Source organism: Mya arenaria, chromosome 13, assembly GCF_026914265.1.
Source record: "Mya arenaria isolate MELC-2E11 chromosome 13, ASM2691426v1".
Taxonomy (NCBI): domain Eukaryota; kingdom Metazoa; phylum Mollusca; class Bivalvia; order Myida; family Myidae; genus Mya; species Mya arenaria.
In genome coordinates this window covers 30,978,303-31,000,287 of record NC_069134.1, presented here as the reverse complement: position 1 = coordinate 31,000,287, position 21,985 = coordinate 30,978,303, and the positions used below count along the sequence as shown (strand labels likewise).

Genomic DNA, 21,985 nt, shown 5'->3' with positions numbered 1-21,985 from the left:
ATTTCAAACAGTTGCAATCAAACTCAAACTCATATAAATATATTTCATCAACAATTGATTTCCATTCCTTGAGTTAGCCCAATCAGGCGGGCGATATCAATTCAACGAATTTGCTTGTTTATATTTAAGTCGGATGTAGCGCGTGAAAGTAAAGTTCACGTCATAGACAATTGTAGACATACCGATAAATGTGCAATAGTTTGCATTCAAGTTACAGTTTAATATAGCGAAAAGTGACGTCGGAATATTTAAAAATGTTTAATGCTCATAATTTATAACGGTTGAAGGACAGTAGCGATTGGTTAACATTATTTATATCATGCGAAATAAAAACTAACAAAACGTGGATATATGTTTACTTTTATTGATGGAAACTTTTAGACATATACATATATACATATGTATGAACCATATTTATCAAAAACCTAAGTAGTGGCAAGTATTGGCCGCAGCGTGACGTAAAATCCCGTCGGTCGTAAGACCGCCGGTTGAAGCATCCTAAATGCTTGTAAATGTAAAATAAGAAAAACGGTTCTCAGATGTTAAACCTTAAAGTTGTACATGAGCTGGCACTAGCTCAAACTAATATTTATGCCAGCTGGCACTAGCTCGGGAGCCGGCACTGGCTCTGACAAAACAACGTTAGCCTTGACACATGCTACAATATCAGGAATGACCTTCCCGACGGCCATGCAAGACTAAACTAACTTGCACAACATGTTTCCTAACTATATTTTAAAATTGGTGGACTGTAACCTCTAAACCAATGTAAAGGACATGAGACTGGAGCCACGCTAAACGCTGGTAGAGGTCACAAATCCAGTAGTCATTATTTAATAGTCAATAAATGATTTATTATATTAATCTTATTAATATTTATGTGCCAACGGTCAACCAACCGACATAATTTTACGCCACAATAAATTTAATGAAATAAATTGATCCTCCAAAATTATGATGCCTTAGGCCACGCAAATGATCGGTTGTTTTAGATATGTTTTTTAAGGATGTCCTTTATTGAATCTAAATAAAACTCTAGTCCGACGTCCGAGAGATGCACCCCGTCGGACAGATAAAACCCCGGTGTAGTAGAAACAATATCGATCGACAGAACATCGCACGCGCCCGTAAGCCTAACCCAGCTCCTACCATGTCTGTTTAAGCGGTTTCTTTTGGTTTTAATTTTTTTTTGAGTAAGACTGTGTGCGCCAGTCCATCCGGTCCAAAATGTCAACCCAAATTATTATTACGTTTGGAAAGGCCGCTCTAAGATAGTGGATTTCCTTTGCGATTTGGTTTGAAATTACGTTACAGGGAGCCTGGGTTAAGTCATTTCCCCCGTGATGTATGACTATGATCTTTGGTGGAGAACACAAGAGAACCTGCGTTTCGAACGACCTCCTGAATTTAGGCCAGGTGAGGCCTACGACTCCCCACAAGGAAATTGACGCGGGAAGTTTCAGATCTGGTATACCCCTCGATCGTGCTCTCTCGCCGGCCCGACGCGGGATTGAGTCTCCCAGGACCCATATGTCTGCGAAATATATATATATATATATATATATATATATATATATATATATATATATATATATATATATATATATATATGTATCCGTAATGCTATTTATGTATATGAGGTTTTATCTCCTAACCTATTTCCCCGGGCCGTCTAATTCAACGTGTCCTAATCCTAATATAAAATACATATACTCAAGTAATGACCTAAATGGCGTATTCAGTTCGGCGTGTCTATATTCTTATGTATTGCTTGAACGAATCCGACGACCACCGACCAAGTTTCATTAACATATCATGAGGACACCCATGTGCCGCGAGATCAGTAGCCCTACCCAAACGGAAGCTATGCGTTTTGTTAACGCTTGTGTCAAGTCCCGGGCGTTTAATACATTTTTCTAAGACTGCAGTAACTTGTTGCCTAGTAACGGGTGCGGCGTCCATGTGACAAAAGGCAGTATGGGACATTGGCGCTACAGCCAGGTAATCAGTAACGGCTTTAACAGGGCATGGCCCAATGCTTTGTTTGGGTATTTTAAAGGTGTTAGGCGGACCGCGTTGACTATTTTTGGATCTGACCAAGCGTACGCCTATTCTTATTCCGTCCACAAATAAGAACAAATCACCCCCGCGTATTTGGTTACCTGCGCATGCGTTTGCAGAGGCGACAAGCTCGCTAATGCGGAAAAGCCCAAAGTATGCCAACGTAAAAATTGCTTTGAATAATTTAGATTCGAATGCATCATGACACACAAAAGGAAGTGCCTCCGTTATTAAAATGAGAATACAAAGTGTGATTGGGCGCCATTTGTCGGCTTCTTCCGGGTGTCGACCTGCCCTGCTTCATCCCTCTAACAGTTTGTTTACAACAAAAACTGTAAAAAACTCCTTAAAAATCTACATCTTATGAAAGTAATTAATGCCGGCCATGTATGTCCTGATCGTAGTTGCACTGCAGTTGTTTTGAAAACAGTAAGTTATAAACATTACAATATGATGTTCAGGAATTGGCCATACATCGTCGAAATTGAGTTTCCGACGGAAACCCCTTAGTGCATTTAACCCTGTTCTATATGTTGATTGTGTGTTTGGGGGAATGGCATGTCGCAAAAGGTCGACGGCTCCACGCTGAAGACGTTCCACATATGTACCGGAAGAAGCTGCGGTTCCAGGTCTGCTTCCGGAGCTAGGCGTCTGAACCTGTACATCTGAAATCGGGACAAAGCATCGCATATTCCGTTGTTAGTGCCGGCTACATGCTGGGCTCGAATAAGAAGGTTTAACTGGAGGGATTTCAGAGTAAACGTTCTAACAATGGACATAACTCTGTCAGATTTCGATGTTAGCGTGTTTAAAATTTGTACCACGGCCGAGTTATCGCAATTAAACCTAATGCGCTTATTCCTAAGGTGTGGGCCCCAGATACATGTAGCTACTAAAATAGGAAAAAATTCCAAGACTGTGATGTCTTTTGTTATACCCTCGTTATGCCATTTTCAGGCCAAGCCGCTGATAACCACTGACCCTGAAAAAACAAACCGAAACCACGCCCTGGCCCTCCTGCGCTATCAGAGAAAAACTGTACGTCCTCATTCGAAAACAAAAAAAAACGGTCGTGAAAAACCGATACGCCGTTAAATCTCTCAATGAACCAGAGCCACATCGCCAGATCTAACCTCACTGTTTTTTTTTAATTTGGACATAATAAAATGGCTTGGAGAAACCACAGATCGCGTTAATGAGAAAAAAGGGCGCCCGGCCACAATGGCCCTGCAACAAAAATTGAGAGAGCCAATGAGGGATTGAATTTCCTTCACCTTTGCCTTATCTTTCTGTAGTATAGCCTGGATTTTGGATATGACCTCCTTGACTTTATCCCCTGGGATCCTAACCACCATTTGCCTAGTGTTTAATTCCAGACCCAGAAAAACCAGAACTTCCGCTGGGCCTTCCGTCTTATCCGAAGCCATTGGTACATTAAGTTGATGCATGATGTTTTCAAATCTGTTCATCACCTGCGAACAAGCGGATCTATCACCACCCAGGAAATCATCTAGGTAGTGAATCAACGAACCCGATGACAAACGACATTTAACACAATGTTCTAAAAACGTTTCGGAACGTTCAAATGTTGCACAGCTGATCGACGCACCAAAAGGCAAAGTTTTATCAAACTAAAAGAAGTCCTGAAAATGAAAACCTAATAGCGGAAAATCTTGGGGTTCTATTGGAATGAGTTTGAAGGCGTTTTTTATGTCCATCTTAAACAAGTGACCTTGGCCAAGCTCTTGTATTAGCTCCACCGCTTTATCAAAATTGGTATAATGCACAGATGTCAGATGAGGATCTATGAAATCATTAACCGAGGTGCCATGAGGGTGAGATAAATGGTGGATCATTCTGAACTCATTCGGAGCTTTTTTGGGAACCAAACCGATAGGCGACACTATAAAGTTCGGCAGTGGCTTATATGTTAACGGTCCCGCGACTCGTCCTTCCGTGATTTCCTTGTTAATTTTTTGCTGTATTATATGCGGATTTCACATTGCTGATTTTAGATTTTTTGACATACGCTCCTGTCTAGGGCCTTGATAATATAGGCTAAAACCTTGTGTGAAACCTTTTAACAAATATTCGGCCTCAGACTCGTTGTAATTTGAAAGAAGTTTTGACAGTGTGTTAAGGTTGATGGGGGATGAGGTAATTTCAGTCGCATTCAAACTACATGGAAGAATACCGAATCTGGTGTCGACCACCGTTATATTGGACCTGATCTGGTGGCCTCGGTCGGAGGGCACGAAATGTCGCTCCCGCAGGGTAACGGGGGATATTTTGTATCGTATGTGGCCTATGGCAATGGGCTGCCGGGTGGCCTTTCCCGCATTTAGCGCATGAGTGTAAGTATTTGCAGTTCGCCCAGTGACAATGACCCGCATAAAAATAATTGTAGACAAGAGTTTTGCGGGTGGGATTTGTGGGATTTGCGGTATCGCGGACTAACAGACATTGTCACCAGAGATCGTTGTTGATACGTGCCCAAGAGGCTGGTTCGATTGCTTGCCGTATCCTAAATTGCTCATCGTACGCGCGCCACGCGAAGCCGCCTTGGCGTGCGGCGCATTCTCTTATGTCGCGCATATATTTGAACAAACCCTGTGTTGCATCTTTATGGGCCGATATGTACACTGCACTATATAATAATTATGATGAACGCGTCAGTCCATTTCTCGATATTCGTTACCTTATCCTAACATTCTTTCGGGCGCGGCTCAAGCCGGCCGTCATTAGAAAGATGTAAAGTGGCTCCGCCACAAAGGTCAGAAAGCTCAACCGAGCCTTTCAACAGAAGCGCAAGGTTTACATAGTCGCCGTAGATAATTTGGCGTTTAAGTGATTCTGGCACATGCGCGGCGACATCGTCGCCCGCCAGGCGTATGATAGTAGGGACGTTCGTTTGCTGTGCTAATTGCGCGACGCTACTGGTAATGTTAGACACAGTGTCCTGTAATGGTTGTACGTTACAACCTGCCTCACCACACCCATTAATTATGTTAGATTCCCTTATAATGGATTCAAAATCAATGATCCTTGGGGCGGTTACATTGATATCTTTACCTCCGTCATCGCGTTGTTCAGGCACGTCAGGTGTCCTGTCCGGGTCGACCTGGTGCCGTCTTCTCTTCACTCCTCTTCCGCGTCCCGGCATCGCTGAATGCTTGTCAAAATACTTCGATTAATTTAGATATTGTTAGATATCGCCAAAGAGAAAGAACTATCGCGAGATCTCGTCACGTGATCCAAATTTCTCTCGTTTCCAGCGAGAATAAAATCTCGTGGCCATGATTACGGTGATATGCAAATGTATCCGAATGCCTTAGGAACGGCATCATGTAGCCAAGTAGAACTATTTCTTAGCAAATAAGTTGATTTATATTTATGCAAACATAATTGCTATTATTCATTATTTTGTCAGAAAATACAAGATTACTTAATGTTTGTTTTAATAGTACATTTGTAAACCTCGGATTCGAGAATTATGAGGATATACTAAAAGTAACAATATGCTACTTCTATATGAGTGTACACATATTCAGGTCATTTTATCCATCTAAGTACCAGTAAATTACTAAACTAATATTGGGTTTTATTTGTATGTACCTTTTTTATATCGTAAAACTATGTATGTTCGCCAAAGCGCATGCTTACACTTTCAGTTAAAGAAAACGTTCATTTTAATGAATTATATTCTAAGTATGTCTGATATGCTTGTGTTTATACAATTGCTTTTGTAATAACATAAGCCTAGTTGTTGTTTGGCATAAATTGAACGTTGGCAATAATAAAAACAACTTTGCAGGTAGTAGAATAAAAATATGTGTAGGTCTGTTGCCAATAAGGATTTTTTGTAGGTTTGTTTCAAGTTATTAAGCGTTTATAGCATTCATTTTATCTTCATAAAGATATGTATTTTTTATAAATGATGTTCTGTCTATCAATGCCATTTATAAACATTTTTCTCTAAAATCATGTTCAACCATTTAAATTAAATTCCGAACACTCCCAATTTTACGTTTTGCAAGAAAAAACATCCCTGTTTTCAACTGGAGTTGTTGTCTCAGCAATTTAATTGAACCGACGGTGTGGTATTTCGTTAGTCATAAGCATTGTATTCAGATCGTTTTTAAAACAATAATCGGGATACTAATATAACTTGGTATTTGGCTTGGTCGAAATGTGTTGAAAAAATCAACACTTTTGCAGATTTGTAACACTGAATATTAATATGCCCCATAATGTATAATGTGTGCGAAAACTTCTTATTAGTGTTTTAATGCTTTGTTTGATATAATAACATATGTTGTTTTTATTTCCTAAGCTGACTATTTGGAGAGCAGGATCTGGCCTTAATTGTTTATGATATTTTCTATTTGTAGGAGCCAGAAGTAATAAGTTCGTTGAAGATTAATCCCGACTAAAACTTTGATATATGTGCATGATCTGTGTTGCCAAAGATGTCTTGTTTATTGACGCCATTAAATCATTGAAACAAATTTCTGTGTTCTTTGTACCGGTACATCTCTGTCTCATTGTCTCACTCTGTCTGTGTCATCTCTCTCTCTCTCTCCCTCTCTCTCTCTCTCTCCCTCCCTCCCTCCCTCCCTCCCTCTCTCTCTCTGTCTATTTCTCTCTTATTTCTAAATATATTATTTCATATATTATGTTTTATTTATTTCAAGCTTGGTAGTAATTGATTACGAGAACGAACCAATAAAATATTTAATACGAGTTATACATCTTAAACTGTGTAGATAGTTCGCCCCATTACCTTCAATATAACCCACAATGTAAGAATTATTTGAGAGGTCCATAACTCCAACGTGAATGTAGTCACCTGCTCCGCAAAGTGAAAACAATTGTATACAAGTGCATATTTGAGTTAAAATAATTAATCATCGTAAGTAAATTGATATTAATGTCATGTACTTTTTACTTAATTGACCATTCTTAATACCCTATATGTTTGGTTCATAAATGGAAATTGTTCATAGACGCTGGTAAGTTTAATTGCATGAATTACCTGCGTCCAATGACGAGACAAATAGACGTTCGTTTCCAGATCGGTGACAACGTACTCGAAACAGTTTCCAAATTCAGATATCTCGGATTAATCCTCACAGACAAATGTAACTTTAAACATCACGCTGAAGGGCTTAGCCGCGGAGCAGGAAGAGCCTTATTTTCAAAATGCATAACCTTAAAGACTTGGGCTTTGCTAAAGTATTTGGGATTTTGAGCGACATTTCCGGTGAAATCGGATGGCTCCCAGCACAGTCACTTTGAAAGTTAAATATGCTCTGTTTTTGGCTCATAGTTATGGACAACAGTAGAATCACTAAACGGGTGTTTAAAACTTAATATAATAACCCGCGGACGAATAATATAAAACAGATCATCAATAACTTTCAGTTATTAAATCGCTACAACTCCAAATATACAGTCAACTAACAATTAGCAAGAGTACATTTTTTACGCTAAAACGCATCCTGGGCTGAATCCATATAGTCGTCGCCCAAATTGGGGACATACAGGTTGTTTGAGGACACCTTAGAAGCTAAGAAGTATGTGGTAATACATATTTCAAAATGTGAACGCTTTAGCATGGAACAATTCCGATGCGGAATTATTCCTTTCCGGATCGAGACTGGGGCCGTATTCAATATACTTCTTCGTTGAAAATATTTCTTAGTTTGTAATAAAATTTCTTAAATAAGCATTTTTTTCATAAGTTTTAACGTTTTTTCTTATGTCTTATTCAATGATCATCTAATGTAAGAAATTTTCTTAGTTTGACTTGAAACTGCCAATTTTTCCCTTACATATTGAGGAATCACTGTAGGTACATTAGACTGTAAGAAAATTTCTTAAATATGGCGGCATTATATTGAAAACTCACCGCAGACGATCGATATAACCTCTTTTCTTTGATATTTCATCATCGTAAGGTAATTTATGGCATTTTTAATTCGCCAACTTAATTCTGTAAAGATTTTCGTTTGAAAGATTCTATTTACAGATGGTACGGTCGGTCAAGGTCGTTCAATCGGTGATAAACACTGTTGCCAAAATTTAGCGTTCTGTCAGCTCGCAACACATCGCTGGAAAATACGCCATGAGGGAAAGTCATTGTCGGTATGTGTTAATTATTATGTACAGTTTAACGTATGTCAACACTGCTGAAGGATTTATTTTTACTGTTTGTTCAATAAATGTTTTTCCACTGAATTTCAATGTTTCATCTTGATGCATAACTTAATTGTTCATTTTGTGTTAACTTATTCATACCAACAATTCAAGCTCATTTACAGGAGTGATGTACCACCTACCTTCCTATTGTGTATTTAACCCTGTGATCTCCTTAATTGTGTTCCCAGTACATGCAGTATAAAGTTGGAAGCCATGACTGCCGGAACACTACAAAATCTCTCTAACCAACTGAGATAGCTGGGTGGCTGGACCCAACCCACACACACTACTACACCCGACCATCATCATCATCCATTAACTTTTAAGGCAAATAAAGGCCTTCCTGCCATTTACCTCTGCCTCCATTAAAGTTAACCTAGGTGGAAAAGTGCCCCCAGTGTGAGGTTCAAATCCACGACCGCTGGAACACAAGCACGACAAAGCCTGTGATAGTTCAACAATCGAAAAAAGGTAAATTTTGTTTATTTTTTTCATGTTGATTGGGGCACATTTTATACACATAATCAACCATATCAATTAACGTTAAATAGTTGGTCGGAAAAACCCCCAAATAAATCGGCAGTTTGCTCATGCCGGGGTTCGAACCCACTAAGTACTATTAACATTACTTGCATGTTATTATCTATGTGCTTTTATTCATAGTTTATGTGATATTTTGAATTAATAGATTTCAGTAGTACATTCAAGGTATCCTATGTACAAAAGAATGATCTTTTATGGCTCAATATTACTTTGATATAAATTAATTTGTTAAAATAATCACAAATCCTTCCAAATTACATCCAAAGTGTATGGGGTCACATTACCTATGCCTCCAAATTCAACAGCACTGCTATGTTAAGAAAAACACAGTTTGTTTGTACATCGGATACCTAAGGGCTATTCCATTTAAACATATAACCCCCGGGGGAAGGCACTTTTAAAATATACCACCCCACTACAGAAGCAAATTTACCCTTTCGGGGTCCAAATTAGCAAAAAAAGACACCCACCAATATACTATTTAAATAATTGCCTTCCCCCCGTGGATTATATCTTTTACTGGAATAGCCCTAATGTTTTTCTCTATTATACAAATGAAATTGAATACTGAATTCAATATTTTCTTTCTTCAGCATCCTGGATACCTTATGAGTTGGTGTTTACTACCAGAAACAGAGCCAAAGCTGCTTCACATATGTCGGAAATCATGCAACTTTCTGAGGATCAACACAAATGAGGAAAATTGCGATATATATATATATATATATATATATATATATATATATATATATATATATATATATATATATATATATATATATATATATTGTACAAAAACTATTGTGTCATTACAAAGTGAAGGATTTTGAAGAAAGCTATAAAAAGTGCTAAAAGAAATTGAACATGATTGATGTTTATGTTAGTTTGATTGCTTCATCTGTAAGATATATTTTTAAAAATACCAGTGTTTAAGTTCAAATTCATGTGCTGAAAAAGCTACTTCATAATATGACTTGATGATATTTTTCTTCAAAATGTTATGCTTATATGGATTTGTTATTTTTAATGTATAAAAAAAATATCAAAAGAAAGATTACTATATATGAGTGCTACTTTCGTATGTTGTTTCGTACAAGTCATAATAGTATTTATTGATATTTATTCATTATTCATTTTTTACTCACTTTGATACTTGACAATCAGCATTTAATATTTATTTTAACTTCATATTGAATTTTACAAAAGTAAATTTAGCTGTTTATCACCTTTTTATGTATTGGTGCATTCGAAATGCATATAAAAATATGTATATGATAATCAATGTGGCAAATTTCAGCAATATAGTTTGAATATTAATCGTTAATCGTTATTGCAAATGTAATGTACATCCAACCAGAACAGCCGGTGATCATACTTATTTCTGAACTCCAGTTGTTGTAACAGTTACTGACTTGACCACAAACACTAAATACAAATTGATGTATGGAAAGCATGAGGTTAAGTGGGACCACGCATCCCGGTTAAGTCGTGCAGCGTCGGGAACGGGCCAGTATATACACTCCGGTATAGTAGTGTGGTCACCGAGCCCGAGCCACAATGTCTAATGGGCACGTGCAATTTGCCATTAATTTAGGGAATTAGCTGGCACAACTGCGAGTCGCCGTTTAAATTCAGATCACGTTTAATCTTTGAATTTGATTAACAACTCAAGTCCAATTTAGATGTTAAAAATTGGTTCTTTATTAATTCCACACTTAAGTTTATAAAGTCACAATAAAAGTAGTTCAAAGATATTTCCTTAGTAAAAGAAGTACAAAGTTCATAGTTAAGTTTTCTTTTTATCTCTCTCTCTCTGTTTCTCTTTATGTGTCTATAGAAATGAAAAATGTGCCGACTATATATATTAACTTAAAGAGTAGAAGTTACCAATGAGAATTAAGTGATAAAAAGATATTGAAGAGTTGAGGAAGTGTCACTCGAAAACAATTATTGTCAAAAAGTAAAATTTACAATTAGATTAAGGTTTGTGATAATTGAGAAGTGTCAAAGTCTCAAAGAGTAAGGTTTATGATTACGGTATGATCTTAGATAATAAACTGATTATAATTAATAAGAGGAAGCAGTAGAAATGTCATAACACTCAATTGCTATTAGAAGGACTGACAAAAACAAAACTATGAGAGTAAATATTATAGAAGAATAAGATGTTATCAAATAAAATATATATATATATATATATATATATATATATATATATATATATATATATATATATATATATTCTCTAACAGAATTTTCAAGAGAAAGTCACACGGTGACAAATGCAATCGAAATTATTTCTTGTTTACTAGCTATTTAACTGTCATTGATCAATTTAGGATGGTTTGTACATGCTTCAAAAATGTTCTCTCATAGCCAATTGGGTGTGGCGATTGGTTTGCTGGAAAATCATAATATTTAGTGCTTTCAGAATGGCTGCAAACAATCATCGACCAAATGTGTTGGATATCTATAATGGTAGACAGTTGCTAGAGAGATACCGTCTGGACAGAGAGGGGATAGAGTTTTTAGAAGCAGAGTTGAATCAGTTTATAGGTCCTGTAGCAACTAGGAACAGGAGCATGACTGTTACAGAAAAGATTCTGATAACACTGCGCTATCTTGCCACTGGGGGGATTCAACTGAATGATGGAGATATCCATTATGTATCCCAACCGTCTGTCTCAAGAGCAGTAGGCCAAGTTATTGATGCGCTGGCAAATCCACAGTTGAGCAGGCAATATTTGAACTTTCCATTCACACCACAGACACTTCATGATAACAAATCAGATTTTTATGGTATAGCAGGATTCCCAAATGTTATTGGAGTCATTGATGGGACACATGTGCAAATTAAGGCCCCATCACAGGATGAGCCAGCGTATGTGAACAGAATGGGTTACCATTCGATCAACACGCAGGTATGGTTAACAACAACATATAAGTTTACGGCTTGTTTATGCCAAACATAGGAAAAACAACAGTTGTATAATATAACTCAGTGACACAAACAACATAAATAATATCATTAAAACAATCTTGTTGAATTGAGATATCTTGCTGGATTCGGATAGCGATAGACTATCGGAAATGGAACTTTATCTACATATTTAGTTCTGCTAATGACAACATGCTCACCAAGTCTCTTGAGATATTTTGCATACATATGGTCTCTTTATTGTTCACAAAATTTCTAGGATAAACAATCTATAACATTATGGGTTTTTTCTTGACAACCTGTGAGCACGTTTTATATTGGTTCAATAGTTTATCAAGGCATACATTCAGATTCATGGAAATTAAAATGAAAGGTATGAGCAATTTTCCATACTTGACATAGTGACAACTTCTTAATGCAATGTGTGACAATTTCAAACTCGTGCAAGATTGCATCTTTGCTAACATTTCAACTTTGTAAATGTATTATATTTTGCCAGTTAAGGACAAACTAACTATTAAGAGATGAAGAAAGTGAAAGGTTGTGCTGAAAGATACTCAGTAAATCCTGAAATATTTACAGATAGTCTTTGATGGCCGGGACAATATCATAGATATTGTTGCAAGATGGCTTGGTGCTACCCATGACAGCAGAATGCTTAGGGAAAGTGGACTCCATGCTTTGTTTCTAGGTGGGCATGTACCTGGTGACCACAGTTACCTACTGGGTGATAGTGGATACCCATGCAAAAGGTGGCTACTAACACCTTATGTAAATCCCCAACCAGGAGCCCAAACCCGCTACAACAGGTAAATATGTTCATCATTAAGTAAAATTAATATGAGTCAATGAAATATTACTTTCTATGCTTAGTTGTTAATCATTAAACATGAATCTGGAATAGTTGCAAAGTAAACAGTTGTTATAAATTCAAACTAAAGCTTCATTATCTTCACAGTTTAAACTGTTTTACAGCGCCCATAAAACAACCCGTTCAAGAGTGGAACGCGGCATGCGCAAACTGAAAAGGAGGTGGGGAATCCTGAACGGGGAAAGACGATTAAAACCAGAAAAGGCGTGCAAGTAAAATAATTTAGTCGTAGGGTTTAAGGGACAGTTTCAGGTTCTGGCATCTGAAACCTTTTTTTACAGAATTGCCAATGGGAAGTTTGAATGTTTTACTGTCTATATCTAAGCTGTACATTTTTTTTTTAAAAAGGGAGAAAAAGGTACCAGTTTGATTTAAACCACTGTCAGAGAAATTGATTAAAATATAGTTGAAGGTATTAAACTGTCAGTGTCCTAGTTATTACACGAAAAAAAAACCAGTTCAAATAAGTTTTTATGTACACATTGACACTGATCACACTAGGCTTCACAGAAGGAATATGGGCATATAATAAATCTTCATTTCAGTATTTTAAATGCACTAACACATCTCTGAATCCTACTGCTGGCTGGCTTTCCTTAAGAGAAAGTTAACAGTAACTTTCTGAATTTGTACATATTCCCTTTAAAGAAAACCTAACAGTAAGAATTTCTAACCATTTGATAGATAACAACTGTGAGATTTTAAAAAAAGACCTTTTACATATTATTTGTTTACACAATCAACACTAGAGCTTTCACAAATGTGTTTTGTGGGTGTACAAGTATACACATAGAAGATATCAATTACGCACATTACTGTGAGCATTGAATTACATATAAAGTTTTTTTCCATTGCAGGGTTATCATTCCATGTGCTGTTTTGCACAACATTTGTAAGCGGCGCAACAAGGGTTGCGTTACAGGGAATTTGTAGCCCAATCATTTTTTTGAATGTAGTAGAAATGCAATATAGACTTGTACCATCTCCATATTTATACGTATGAGAAGCAAATGCATTTGCACTCATGCCTTATTTCCATTTGGAATCCCATTGTGACATTTATGAAATGAAATAGTTGCATTTGGTATTTTGTGTTTATATTCAGTATATGTGTTCATCTTATTAGAAAACTTCATGTTCAATTAATATCTTCTATCATGCCTTTAAAATCCAAAAGGTATTACAAGGAATTACCATTTAATGTTTATGCTTTAAAGTTTGTTGAATAGAATGACCTGCATGGTTGGACAAGGTCATTCCCAGTGATTTATTTTGGTGCAATTTACTGCCTTCCAAAGGCCAATTCCCCTTACGAAAAAGGTCCATTCCCCCCCCCAAAAAAAACATTTTTTTTTTTTAGATTTTTCCGAATTTGATAAATTCAAAAAGTGAAAACAAGTAAATTTACCATTTACCATTATATTTGCTATTTTAGCCCGATTTTGTAGTTTTCCCAAAGTCAACTTTTTTCCCCAATATGCAAGGCACAGGGGGTAAAAATAATTCCAAGAGAAATCACTGCATTCTCATTTGTTAAAATAATCTACAGATACTTATGAATGACTAATAATACACACAACTTTTATATGCTATTGTTATTTTGTCACTAAAACATTTTATAACAATATATATTAAAACACTGAAATGAATCGCCAAGGATGGAGGGCATCTACTCTTCAAATGTAGTATCTCCAGCTCTTCTCAATTTAAACTTCAAATACTGGATCTGTAGCTTCAGTTTTTTGCCATCAGCCTTTCTACCTCAGTGTGGCAATCACAACAACAGTTCTTTCTGTAAGTGATTGATATTAAATATCAAATTTCAAAAATAACAAGAGCTGTCACAGTATTGACATTGACCTATGAACAAGGTCAGTACATGAAAAGTTGATCTTGCCTTTACGTGTCAAATACATACGGCAAGTTATTTTAAATTACCTCTGAACATAAAACAATACCACCCATACTTAACAACCTACACTGTTATGTCTTATATTCAGAATTCCCTTGTGATTAAACACTTAGTGTATCTTTCACCTTAAAGGTAGGGACATGGGTCTTGCACACGACACGTCGTCTTGGTATGTGGAACACATGTAGCAAGTGATTTTAAAATCTGTCCATACTAGGGAAAGTAACAGACCGAACACGACAACCTATACTCTATGTCCTTACATGAAGCACTCCATTGTGAATAAACACTAAGTGTGACATTGACCTTTGAGGTAGGGACAGGGGTCTTGCACGCGACACGTCGTCTTGGTATGTGGAACACATGTGGCAAGTTATTTTAAAATCTGTCCATACAAGAGAAAGTTACAGCCCGGACACGACAACCTATACTTTTCGTCCTTATACGCAGCACTCCATTGTAAATAAACACTAAGTGTGACCTTGACCTTTGAGGTAGGGACAGGGGTCTTGCACGCGACACGTCGTCTTGGTATGTGGAACACATGTGGCAAGTGATTTTAAAATATGTCCATACAATAGAAAGTTACAGCCCGGACACGACAACCTATACTCTTCGTCCTTATACGCAGCACTCCATTGTAAATAAACACTAAGTGTGACCTTGACCTTTGAGGTAGGGACAGGGGTCTTGCACGCGACACGTCGTCTTGGTATGTGGAACACATGTGGCAAGTTATTTTAAAATCTGTCCATACAAGGGAAAGTTACAGAGCCGAACGGACGGACAGACGGACAGACGGACAGACGGACGGACGGTGCGATTTTAATATGCCCACCTTCGGGGGCATAAAAACAGCTTGCCATCTCAATATATAAACAGCGTTTTACTTATATAAATAAATACCATCACATTTGGCATCCAATTAAAGAATTTCAAAATGCATTCACTGTCAGAGCACTGTTTTGCAGAAAAAAAAATGAAGGAATGCATTTATTGTCATTCATTATATGCTTTATGGTGATTCATAAAGATTAATCACTGAAACAAAAATGTTTCAAACTTTCTGAAATTGCATTAAATTATGGACATAACAAAAAGATAAAATTGTCAGGGTTCCCTCATATTATATTTTTAAATGAATCTTTGCTGACACAAGAGAGGCAATATTTGCTGTATTTTCAACAAAAGGATGAAACAGACATTGACTTTGTCAATCAGTATATGTTGTATGATTCCATATAGCATTGTTTATATATCGTAAAACATACCTCTTTACAGGGCCTTGAGATAGTGTCAGGGTGGGGGCTGGAACTACGAACACTGGTTGTTCAATACTGTAATGGATTTTTTTTAAACTTTTTAAACTCTCCATGTTCCTTTATAAATGAAATACATGTTCCCTATCATCAACCAAATTGTATTAAAAATGTGTTATGATTATGTTCTAATGGGTAGCTTAGAATAAATATCTTATAACACAGAAATATAACACAACAAGCTTTAAATACTAACAGAATATGAACAGACATTGCCTGGGTCACATTCTGTGAGTATGCTGTATTTTAATTGGATTTTTATTGCTTGTCCATTTTTAAAACGTGTACAATTATTACAATGGGAAATGAAATATTGCACTTAGCAGAAACAAACCTTGGAGAGTCCCTTGCTTGCGCCGAAGGGGCCGTGGGGGAATGGTTTACCTCTGTGACAACCTCTGTTCCTTGACTGTGCAAAACGTTTTCACATTTTTTAGACAAAGTGTTATAATAATTTAATTTCTATAACATTAAGACAATACATTTTAGTTTAGTTTAGTTCTAGTCCATTACCAACTCTTAGGCCCCGTACTTGATGCGTTGGTTGTCATGCTTCAATCATGATGATGTTGTGAACTGATTCAAATTAAAGTGAAACAAATTAATTTTCAGGTGGTTTTATTTTATGTTTTTTTTGTCAGCTTACCTGTCATGGCCAATGACCTTTGGTGGTCAGCATAGATGGACCTGTGGAGCGCGCACAGATTGTCCCACTTTTTTTCCAAGTGGTCTGCATCTCGTTGCTCAGATGCAGATGCATTGAACTTGGCCTGGATAATTTTCCAGCACGTTTTCTTGGTCTGACTGGTAATTCCTTCAAAATACACATTTGCTTGCTTACGTTTTAAAATAAAACCAATTCATTGTATGTTCTTTTGGATATGCCTTCAATTTAAAATTCTCTAAATAATCTTGATAGGTAAATTAATAGACATACACATTCACAAGATTATTTCTTTGAGAAAAAGTACCCAACATTTCTTTTACTGATGGTGTTGAACACATATGTGGACTACATCCTAGTTTAACAATTATTATTTTGTACAATACAACAAACAAATACAATGCAGGCGTGTAGCACTGATTTTAAACACCCCGCCCTACACGTACCCCACTAGGCATCGACCTGCATAATCCCAAATTAACCCTAGCAGCTACGCGCCTGCAATGCAGTACGGTAAGTACAGAAACCTGCCTCAGTCCAACTGCTGCTTGTGAAAAGATCAACTTTAAATACTAGATTAGCAATTTGTAACCTTACCATTTGTAAATCGATGTTTTACAACACTGTTGAAAGACATCTTCAGTTCAGGATGCTCTTCCCCCATGACCTGAGCAAGGAGGAGGCAATCTTGCTGGGTGAAATTTGGCCGTCGTGGTTTTTGTGTAGCCTTTTCTATTTTGACAGCTTTCAATCGTCTGCTGCAGTAAGTTCACTTCCGGGTTCTATTTTTAAACAGGGTTTTCCGGACCGGTGATTTCCTCCATTACTCGTCGATTGCATCGGAGTGCAAATAAAACAGAAACAGTTGAAGAAAAAACAGCTTCAATCTGTTCTGAATATTTGCAATACGACATGCCATTGATCTCGAACATTAATGAACTTTTATTTACCATTTCGTTTCACAAGCATTACAAATGTTTAAACGCCATTTTGAACGGCATGGCAAACACTTACGAAAAGGTCATCGGTAAAATGCGTGAAAGGAAACGAAAACAACACTGAACCTTTCACTGATCCATAAAACGAAAAACAATTATACACTTTCCAATGTTACATATCGGCTTAATTTTTTCACACGTGTATAACACATTTAACTGACACATTTTTCATTTCACACATAATAAATCTACAACAATCCGCCATTTCTAATGACCCTTCTATGCGCACCGTTACTATAAATAGAGAGGAATACCCCATGAAAAACTTAGTGTCATTTTTGAACGAAATTTTTCAACTAAGAAATAAATTGACCAAATAAATTTCTTCACTAAGAAATTTCTAAGTTGTATATTGAATAAGGATATAGGGAAAACTCTTACATAAGTTAAAAATTGTGAACTAAGATATTTTCTTAAAAAATAACTAAGAAGTATATTGAATACGGACCCAGGTCGTAACGTCAACAAGACCGTGGACGAACTGATATGCACCATCTGCGACGCCGGACAACTCGATTCAGAGATTGACTTTCTCCACGAATGCCCACTTAACAATGAACTAAGACGAGATATTTATGTCCATTTATTAGATGAAAAATATGTAACGTATATAACGAAGTCACGAACATTTAAAATACCTTTTAAATGAGTACACTAGGAAAACTGAAAAATAAATCTCAGTAAAAGCGTTGTTTCTAGGAGATAAAAAACATTTATAAAAATAAAAAATAACACACTCTCGCTCTATATATATATATGTATAGAGAACGTCATAAACATGATAATACCTGAAATTTATACACAAAGTGTATTGTTTTCTTCATTTATAGAACACAATTAGTCTATGTAAATGAAAAAAGGAACATGATATATAGTATATTATCTCAGACATGTTTGGAATTCATCATTATAAGTCAATCATTGCCAAGTTCCTGTACACACATACGCTCTTAAAATTATTTCATTGTCTTGTGTTAGGATTCAATACGAACATGTTTTCTATGTGTCTTATCAGCTTGATGCGATAATAACTAACTCGCCTAATATTATTTTGTTCAACAACGAAAATACCGTCTTACGACGGAAATATAAGTATTATTGATATTCCATGGATATCTTTGAAAACTGTACATACTATCGTTCTTTTATTCATCACCTTCAGATAATTTCTTCTCTGGCAAGACCATTTCACTCATCATCTATTTCAAAACAAATTTTGCGAGTTCGTTGTGTAATCGCCGCGTTTCAGTTTCACACATGGTCAGCAGCTCATTCAGAGTGATCATATAACGCTGAAAATTTGGTGAAAACAAAGTGATACCTTCAACGTCTGGCAAGGTGTAATTTGCAATGTCTTCTGTTGCTTCTGAAGACAAACGTACAGACATCCAATTAATAAATTCTTCCATCGATATCAGAATCATATGAGTCTGCAAGTGAAGGTTTGCCTCTAATGTTTCCATGTCGATACTCATAACTTCTGATGTTTTTTTTAGACTCTTATCATCTATGCCTAGCTGTTCCCGATATAAATTTCCTTCTTTGTAGAGAACTGCTTCGTTCGTGTCAGATTCAAAGAAAGGTCTAAGTTCGCCTGATCCTAATGAAGCATGTAATGCAACTGTGTAAATCCTTGCTTTCAAGACTTCTACCTTCTCGTTAATTGTTTCTTCGACATCGGCCGCGAGCGAAAGGGTCAATGTTTGCCTTTTGTAGTCCGGTGTGTTCATAATGAGGGTTTTTAAAAGCCTTTTGAAATCAAACTTTTCCTTTTCATAATTGTCTAACAGGAAAATATGACAATCGTCTTTGGTTATTGCTTCCCTACTAAGTGTTTTAAAAATAGCATTTTTCACGTCCTCCTTTACCATGTTTTCATTGTGGGTTTTGGGTTTAGATCGCTTGTCATTCCTTAAAGTCGCATCGATATGCGTTCTGACAAAGTAAAACTTTTTTTCTCGTTTCTGTATCTCTCTTGCAAACAAAAGATCATTTTCGCTCAATTTGTCCTTCGATACAATCAGAAAGAAATCGTAATCAAAGTAAGTGTGTTTTGGATAGTTTGTTCCAACACCTGGAAAATCATAAAAGACAAGATTTGGCCGATCTTTGTTTCTGTATGAGATAACTGTTGTTGTTTTTTCAATAACGCCAACATCGGCCATTTCTTCTTGCCTCGTTTTCAAATCAAGAACGGCATTTATCAAGGATGATTTTCCGGACCCAGAGCTTCCAACGACAGCAATCTTTACTTCAAAATATCTCCATTTATCTAGATCGTATTCAAGTTTCCTGTTTAATGTTGTAGGGCCTTTTTCTCTCAATGTCGTCATATATTTGTTCAAACCGACCATGTTCCTCGTATCTCCAAACAATTTTGCCATCTATAAAAAGAACAGTTTGATATGAAGTACGCTAAAAAGATTATTGATTTAACGTTATATTTCAATATAATGTTACTGTTATTATAATTATATCTATAAAGATTGTGGACACGTTGATCAAGACGTGTTTTTGATACACGTTGTATGTAAAAATATGAATAGCTTGTGTACAAATTTATTTTGTACGATGGTTAAAGAATATGCAGGCTTATATATAGCCATACCATTTTTGATTTGTATAAACACAAACCCATTTTAGCTATCTGAAACAAGTTTTCAAAGTTTAATCAAATAATAAAGTTTCATGTGGCTGTACAATGAATTTAAACAGTCATGTCAGGAATTTCAGAGCACTGCGTCAAGGCTCAAATGTCCATGTCAAAGAATAATCATTTCAAAATACGTCAGCCTAGTACGCATATATATGTAGTAAAGTTTGTCTTAATTTCTCCATTCTCAAAGAGTATTAATATTAGTGATTATATGTACACTTTTCTTAGTAAAGTATTATATTAATTTGGTGAACTGTTTTTAAACACATATTTCTGGAAATAGGTGATGAACCTTTTTGAAAAAAGAAACACCGGACAAGCATTTTATTTATCATTTGATTTATCCAAAAATGGCTCTCAATGTTTAACTGGCTAAACCAGCTTTTTCATGGATATCTATAATCACATACCTTATCGTTGTCGTCGTCTGGAGTTTCTAAAAGTAGAAGAACAACTTATCGTATACTAGTATTAAACAATTCAATATTTATATGAACGAGGTTAGTAGCCGAAACATTAACATAAACCCCGTTTTATGGAACAGCGTAAACGCCAAAGACATAGAACACTAAAACAATAGTCACAAACTAGAAACATGGAACAACAGCACAAAACTCCACAAACAACACAGTACAAGTATACTATATTAAAAATAAATTTTATAAAAAGTCATAATTCCAAAAATACAACTGATGGCATCTTCAAAAACAATTTATTAATTATGAAATTGACCTTTGGTTGTAATGCAATTGAACAATATCGCAGTATGAAGATTTAGACTCGCATTAAAAACAATGATGATCGTTCGATTTCGTGAAGATTTAGCTTATTTGAAAATGAAATACACAATGATTAAAACATATCAGGTCTTCACATATGTATACATATATGTGTGACAAATGTTTGTTTTGTCCGATACGATTGCTTATGCAAAGTCAATTTCCCCCCCCCCCCCCCAAAAAAAAAACAACAACAAAGGACCACTTTTACAACATATACTCGCATGCTGCTAACTGTCATTACTTTTCCTATACTTATTATTTATTGTTTCTTTTAAAACGCTTATGCATTTTCACGCAGCAGCATATTTAACTAATCTAACTAATTATTACCGTTTTTTGTCTCGGTGTGTAGCTCAGGTTGCATGTCCCTTGCTATTGCTGTGGCTTCTGAGAAGTTCCCTGTCTGTGTTAATTCGTCTTTCGCAGCAGGGCCTCTTACAAGCGATGTTTCTATACACAATGGTTCCTCTTCTACGATTAAAATTTAAGAGTTATGAAACACGCCCCAAACAAGTAATGCAGGTGTAATTAAATGATAAATATTAATTCATCCGCCGATTGTAAAAAATATTCTACCATATTAAATGTTGTTGTTGTTTCAGACAAAAGGAATTTTTTGCAACACTCTTCTAATTATTTATTTTTTGTTTAGAACAATTTTCAACTACATCAACATTCCAAAAATATTTCATTTGAGAACCATTTTGTTATTCAGTGACTAGCATTTATGTAATGCAAGTAGAAAAGGTCAAAGAAAAAGCTCAACAACCGATAATAAGAAATGAGGGATAATGTCATTTATATGATCCATTGAAAAAAAGTTTGGATATCATACGAATGAACTATGAAAATGCATAAATAAATAACTTGTATTACCCCCCCCCCCCCCAATTGCCTGTATTTATATTTTACAATATGTTAAAAAATATAAGGTTTGTTACTAACCCCGCAGGCTCGAGGTGATTGGTATGCAGCTAACATTTTTTTCTACAATTAATATTTTTTTTATGTTTAAAACATTTCATATAGCTTAAACAAGA

General features: G+C 36.0%; 2 protein-coding genes across 2 annotated transcripts; one reads left to right on the top strand and one right to left on the bottom strand.

Annotated features, from left to right (window-relative positions):
- The first annotated feature begins 11,237 nt into the window (after window positions 1–11,237).
- LOC128215195 (putative nuclease HARBI1) lies at window positions 11,238–13,547 on the top strand. Its single transcript, XM_052921903.1, has 5 exons — window positions 11,238–11,421; window positions 11,614–11,726; window positions 12,326–12,552; window positions 12,719–12,826; window positions 13,472–13,547. Exons 1-5 carry the CDS (start codon window positions 11,238–11,240, stop codon window positions 13,545–13,547), a joined length of 708 nt encoding a protein of 235 aa, XP_052777863.1.
- A 4,616-nt stretch (window positions 13,548–18,163) lies between these two features.
- Window positions 18,164–21,942, bottom strand: LOC128213288 (interferon-inducible GTPase 1-like). The gene is made up of 4 exons (XM_052918888.1): window positions 21,891–21,942; window positions 21,276–21,416; window positions 20,574–20,599; window positions 18,164–19,891 (listed from the first exon to the last, which is right to left on the bottom strand). Exons 2-4 carry the CDS (start codon window positions 21,307–21,309, stop codon window positions 18,707–18,709), a joined length of 1,245 nt encoding a protein of 414 aa, XP_052774848.1. The 5' UTR covers window positions 21,310–21,416; window positions 21,891–21,942; the 3' UTR covers window positions 18,164–18,706.
- Window positions 21,943–21,985: the final 43 nt, after the last annotated feature.

Bases quoted from the DNA above. Each gene is read 5' to 3' on its own strand.
- LOC128213288 (XM_052918888.1), bottom strand. From the start codon at position 21,309: ATGCAACCTGAGCTACACACCGAGACAAAAAACG. The intron at 20,600-21,275 runs GTAATAATTAGT...TTCTACTTTTAG, and splicing joins ACACACCGAGACAAAAAACG to AAACTCCAGACGACGACAAC. The intron at 19,892-20,573 runs GTATGTGATTAT...TTCTTTTTATAG, and splicing joins CAGACGACGACAACGATAAG to ATGGCAAAATTGTTTGGAGA.
- LOC128215195 (XM_052921903.1), top strand. From the start codon at position 11,238: ATGGCTGCAAACAATCATCGACCAAATGTGTTGGATATCTATAATGGT. The intron at 11,422-11,613 runs GCTATCTTGCCA...ATGGTATAGCAG, and splicing joins AAAGATTCTGATAACACTGC to GATTCCCAAATGTTATTGGA. The intron at 12,827-13,471 runs GTAAAATAATTT...TTTCCATTGCAG, and splicing joins AAACCAGAAAAGGCGTGCAA to GGTTATCATTCCATGTGCTG.